Source organism: Ylistrum balloti, unplaced genomic scaffold (assembly GCF_031769215.1).
Source record: "Ylistrum balloti isolate Yb309-2 unplaced genomic scaffold, AGI_CSIRO_Ybal_v1 Utg370230, whole genome shotgun sequence".
Lineage (NCBI taxonomy): Eukaryota > Metazoa > Mollusca > Bivalvia > Pectinida > Pectinidae > Ylistrum > Ylistrum balloti.
In genome coordinates this window covers 929,979-936,416 of record NW_026782190.1, presented here as the reverse complement: position 1 = coordinate 936,416, position 6,438 = coordinate 929,979, and the positions used below count along the sequence as shown (strand labels likewise).

The 6,438-nt window shown below is 38.6% G+C and overlaps 1 protein-coding gene across 1 annotated transcript; it reads right to left on the bottom strand.

Annotated features, from left to right (window-relative positions):
• Positions 1–1,548: 1,548 nt before the first annotated feature.
• On the bottom strand, positions 1,549–6,188 carry LOC132552017 (zinc finger protein 687-like). The gene is made up of 2 exons (XM_060216162.1): positions 5,975–6,188; positions 1,549–4,301 (listed from the first exon to the last, which is right to left on the bottom strand). The coding sequence occupies exons 1-2, from the start codon at positions 6,138–6,140 to the stop codon at positions 2,011–2,013; spliced, it is 2,457 nt and encodes an 818-aa protein (XP_060072145.1). The 5' UTR covers positions 6,141–6,188; the 3' UTR covers positions 1,549–2,010.
• Positions 6,189–6,438: the final 250 nt, after the last annotated feature.

Below are 6,438 nucleotides of genomic sequence, written 5' to 3'. Positions count from 1 at the left end.
ATCGAGGCATGATAAAATTACAGAAGCAAATCAAAACAGCTGTACACCATGTATTTACTGATCAGCACAAAAATAGTTAAATGTATCGGGGAATGCATAATGAAAGCAACAGGAGACACTGAAAACTTAACGCCCCTGTTTGATGACTCGATATATTTCGTCTCTCTAAGCACCATAGTTCTGTCGCTTCTCGACCAGAAATAATTATCTTCGTTTTGTCACTTCGACTACATGTCGTTATCTTGAGTGATGCTTTTTTGTGTTATTTCGAAAGGTCGCTGAAAAAGGAAAATGTCTAGAGCCAAAAAGAGGGACTATATCGTCATTCCAGCCACCTTACAAGTGATAATTTGTTACAGTGGAAACATCAGTGTCGCCGGTACCGATGAGGTGACGCCATTGAAACTTGTGTATACATATATATGTTAAGAATGGTTCTTTGATGGTTATTTTAAGCTGCCCTTCTTCCGTACTGCACACCGTTGTTCATCATTTAAACTTCTTGTTCTTTTACATACAAAATGACTGGAAGACCATACTCAAATTTGTATTCGTCGCTTTAAGTTGGTGGTGTGATGATGCATTCTGGGTTGTCAAGACAACAACAATGCCGAGACCTTCGTTATGATAGCTTATATTGGCGGCGAGATGACATCTGACATCAAATTTTTATCAGTTTGGAGATTGTATTACTGTACTCGTCTAGACATTGATAATTCCGTACTGCACATTTACATTTTTTATATCGTCAACAATCACAATTTCAGGCAAATGAATTGAGTTTTCATCATAGACATAAGTAAAGTTTTGTGAAATGACATACACATTCAAAACGTACTCAAGTATGTGATTTTCGTATCGAATACATTTTGAGGGGGATTTAATGGAGGCCTGCGATGATCTTCTATGAGAAGATATATATAATAAACAGAGGAATGTCCTTAGTCATGGTAAAAGTCTCCGGAGAGTTTACATAGATTTAAGTGAGCTTACTAAACGCCAATATGCTTTAGATTTTAAAGATACTTGTATCATACATTTTACCAAGAATTAATTGGTATTCACTATTCAGACAGGTGCCTGCTTATGACACGGGAAAGGTTAAACTATCTCCATCAGATATAAAATGGTTATAAACGAAGAAAAATCACAAAGAAATAAGTCCTATACCGGTGCGGTATTAGTGTATTTATAACAGCTCAGTTCAATATCCTGCCTCAACTTTCCTAAAACGTCAAACTCATATACTTCCGGTATATCCTGTCAAGAAAAATATTTTTCAGACTTTGTAAAATGTAAACATCCAATATCCTGTCTTCAAACTCTTAGCTAAAAAGTATGACAGAAACTGTTATAGTCGGACAAATGCCATATCAACTTCAGATTCATTCGAAAGACGGCGCCAAACCAACAGGCCACAGAGCTGAGAGAGATATCGAGGTCGTCATCACAACTTTTGGGACTGTCCCCTTGTGAAATGACAGGTTAATATCATAGACGTATAATTATAGGTATTTTTTATTGTATTCATTTAAACAGTAATGAGCACATACAAAAGCAGAATAAAGGATTTTATGGCTACCCGTGGCAGCCACATTAACTTCATAAAACTCTAATTAATTACAGAAGAACTAAGGATATCTTCTTATGGATACTGAAAATATGGCAGTTCTATAGTTCGCATTTAATGTACAGAAGCAGAAAATAAATTAGGAAACAGCTTCCGCCTAGAATGCATTTTATACAGAAATCATTTCAGTAACAAACCCAAACAGATATCTACAACTAGAAAATTTGAATGTCAAAATCGTTTGTTTAACTATGTTGGTAAATAATGTAGTGTCGCTCTTCCTTAAGGTCACAAGATGACATCAAGATGAAACTGATGTCAGATTACATTAATGATTTAATGCATCTAGAACAATTTATTCACATGACTAACGTTCCTCTTTAGAAATGGAACGTTTTTGAATGGACGTGCATGCTATACCACAGGTAAGGTCGTCTCATTTAAGCCCTTGGTGTGTGGACGCCGTGTGTATCCCTCATATGTTTCAGAAGGTTGTCACGTCTGCTGTACACAGCGGAACACATTGTACAGAAGTGTTGTACTCCCATGTGGTTGACTGCGTGTCGCCTCAGAGAGTCTTTAGTACTGAGCGGTGTCTGGCACACTACACAAGGGAATCTCTTCCCGGGTCCATATTGATTGGAAAGCACACTGGCGTGCTGTTCTCCATGTTCCATGATTGCTTCCCATGTTGACAATAACAAGCCGCACACCAAACACTTGTTATTACCCTTACTTATTCTATTTCTTCCCGGCGAGAAACTTGTGTTAGGACTTTCCATACTTTGGTTCATGTTGCTCGAAGGTGAAGACTCGTAGCTCGGAGGAATGAAGCTTGAATATACACTTCCTAAGAAGTCAGTCGCTTTTGCTAATATATCCCCTTGCCTGTTGCTGGAATATCCAGCTTGTTGCATCAATGTAGATTCGGTATGTTGAAAATTTGACATGTCGCTCAAATTTTCGATGTCTATGACTTCTTCGTGTTGCTTATTGCCACTACTCATTGCCATTCTGATGTTTTCTTGTTCTAGACTAGTTTCGGATCCTCGTGTCTCGCTATAGAGATATAACGCTTGCCCTTCCGCCGAGACACTGAGAACTGTCGAGTCGGTAGTACTGACTAGTGTGTGGCCATTCGTCGTACCTGTGTCACTATCAGCGACACATGTGGGCACTTGGTCTGAATGAAACGCAGCAACGTGGTCCTGAAGTTTCTCGAGTTGGGGAAACTTAACGTCACATGTACTACAACTGTAGTTCAATATGGAACTTGTATTTATCTGGTGTGCAGCATCTGTCGTGAGAATATCGTTTGATTCTTGAATTCCTCCTGAAGAATATAAATCAGTAGATTCTGTCTGGTCTCTTTCTACTTGTTGGTTTCCGTGCATCACTTGCGGTGCCGAACAAAAGTCTGAGCTACCGGAATTCCCTTCCGGTTCATCCTTGATCTGTATTGGAGATTGGTTGGATTGTCCTACTTCTTTGGCGCTGGAGTCTGGTATTCTCGTCACCAACTGTTGTAATTCGGATGGTACATTGGTTTCCATTGGTATAAGCATTGGGCTCTCTGCGGATCTGCTTGCTGTAGAAACCACATTTTCGTTTCCAGAATTAGGAGGATCACTTGTTACTTCTACAACATCTTGACGTTCAGAGATATTGTGCGCTGAAGACTGACTTGTGTCATCGATTCCCTGAATCTGTTTAGGGACTTTTCCCATTCTTGCAATCAACTGTTGAGATCTCCTCTGCATTGAATTAATGTTATGTTTCTGAAAGAGATGTGATGTAAGATTATCTTTTCGTCTGTACATTGCAGTACAGAAGGGACACGTGAATGCGATGTTGTGGATATGACCTAGAAAATGCCTCCGTAAGTTACTAGTTACCGACAGCTTTATTCCGCACACCACACATTGATTTTGCAAGTCGTGTTTGATGCTATGTGACTGGTTGTCTGCAAAACTTGTCAATACTTCAGCACAAACGCAGCACTTTGCATCATTCGCACGCTGGTTCGTAGGTTGTTGAACAAGCTTGCTGATTTTCGTGTTTCTATGCTTCCTTCTTTGAAGCTGAGAATTCACTCTCGATAGAAATGGTGAACCGAGTCGAGGAGCATGTACCAGCTGAGTAGTTTTCGAGTGTAATGATACTCTAGGCTCTCTGTTTGGACGTATGAAAGTACCAGATGACGATTGCTTTCTATATAAGTTACCAGAGGGTGTAGCAGCGGGCGTATGCGTATTGTGTTTGTTTTGCTGTTGACGAACTGATACGTCCGTTAAGTCGATGACACTAACATTTTTGGTGGGCAAGGTCTCTTCCCTGGAAGACTTATACTCCGTCCGCTTGGTCTTATTTTGATCGTATAACCCATCTCCTGAGTTATCTGTTGATGACCGGAAGTAATGAAGTGATTCTTGATCCATGTTTCTGTCGTTTCTTGCAACAGTATTGTCGTGTGACCTGGTCTTGTTATGTGCAGTATTCAACACATCGTGTTCTTGATCTAGCGCAGTTTGAGGCCCGTTTTCGTACGCGTGGCAAGTAGCTGCTCTCCCAAATCCCTCCCCTCCGACCCAACCGCATGGAGAGCTTATCAGTGACACTGATGAGGGGACAATACGGGTTCCATGACCTGTGCCTCCGGAATGCGTGTCTTCAATACTGATCACGTCGTCTTTATGACAGCCTCTTGATAATGTTGACGCCGAATTTACACCTGAAATACCAGAAAAAAATAAAGGTAATATTTTGTGTTTTTCGTTTGTCAAAACGACACATCTACGATTTAATATTCTCAACTTTGGATCGAATGCCTGGTTAGCATTGTATTCACACAAGACAGATTAAGAACAAGCCATATACAAAATCAGGTGGCGCTACTGTATTGACTTTAAGGTGATTTAAAAAATGTACTAGTTGTGTTTTTGATATAATGTACTCAGCTAGCAAAAATGTTTTTCATAGGTTTTATAGGACACAGTATTTAACTGCTTTAATATGTGGTTCTTAATTACAAAAATATATAGGATACCTTATAACCACAGAATTGACAACTTTGGTAAACAGAACAGTTATTTACATTTTATTATTTAGAAATAGCTTCATTTGTAGTTATAACATATATCTTTAACACAAAGGCAGCAATATGATTCATTGAGGCAGTAGGAACACAGGAGACAAAGTGTTTCTAGTATTATAGATATTTATATTGAACCTTCACTCATCATATGAACTACTTATTGGGACCGAATTTCTAATATCCCTCGATGTCTACGGGTGTCTTGCGTGATGAGATTGTAACTTACTGGTGTATAGCTGTTGATATAAAAACTATAATAAATCTATGGAAGAATATTGAATGTTTACCCCTGTTTCTGCTGTTGGGCCCTACCTCTCCTTCAGTAGAGGGTCAGGCCATTTGTTTATAACAAACTGGCTGAATCCTATCTACTATCACTTTTATCTCTACAGAAAAATTACTTCAAAGTTTTTTTTCTTTTATTCCCATCCCTCATCCCTTTGCACTCAAACTTTTGGATTATTGGATTCCTTAGCTTCTACCAAATGATAGATCAACTTTGGTCAAACGTTTCCATCTCTCCAGGGAAAGAAGGATTTTAAACTATTTCCCCCATTTCCCCAGTGAGCCTGCCACTCTGGACACTGGGTCAACATCCATCTTTTATACAAAAGTGTTTCCTCTTCCCAAATGATGCTCCTAGATCTGACGAAATTTATGTTATGGTGTGAATCTGAGCTAATTATATTCAAAGGTTCATGAAATGTATATAAGCTTTTTATTTCCATTGTACTCAATGGATGAACTATGATTTTTAACCACCAAAATCATGTCAAGTATAGACCTTGGTAATATATGATGTTGTGATGTTTATATATGTGAACCACTCAACACATAATATATGTGAACCACTATATTCAGAGGTCCATGAGACGTCTAGACTTTGACACAAGGTTATCACGGATGCATGCACTCACTCAGTATGAATTATTAAATCGTGAAAACATCAAGATTTTTTGGGACTCGGATATTTGAGTCCGAGACTGATGGTTTTCTAGTATGAAGGGTTTTCTGTGGGACTCCCTCAAATTTTGACGATCCAATTATCTGTTTTCAATGATATTAAGAGGAAATTTGAAAACTGAGTTCTGGAAACGTCTTGATTTTTTTTTTTTTTTTTTTTTACAAAAATACAGCTAATTGTAATGCTTGAACTTTCTTGTATGTTGTTTGTGTGCGTAAGTTTTTTTACCGGTGAACCCCAACAGTATTAGAAATATGCACATGGTTAAATGTTTGTATTTGTTGCATTGTGTTTAACTCTAATTGGATCTTTTGGTGGGACGCAATTGACTATAAACGGACTCTACCTGTCGAAGTCGACGAACCGTCTGTCGCATTGGTTGGCTCGACAAGAAGTATGGCTACAGCACCCATGACTTTACTGTGATTCAACTCAAGCTTATGGCGGCTATGGATACTTATTAACCCCGAGTTGGCATCTACGGAAATCTCGGCTATGTTTACACTCCCCATTTTACTGATGTCGTCTAAACCAGCCACAATTTAGATAATATACCGGTTATCACATACACATCCTTCGAGCTTTGTTGATAGCGGAATCGGAAGTGCAGAATTACTCTTAGGGAGAATTCATTGTGAGAAGAGAGGGGGCTCCAATGGGAAAACGTCTCACTGCTCTGTGTTCGGCTCCTACTATTTCTTTTTATTATTTCCCTGTATGGTGTGTAAAATTGATATTACAAATAAGACAGACTTAACTGATTTTTATTACATTTCATATTTTTATCCGTCGTTGTGTTATACATTTATA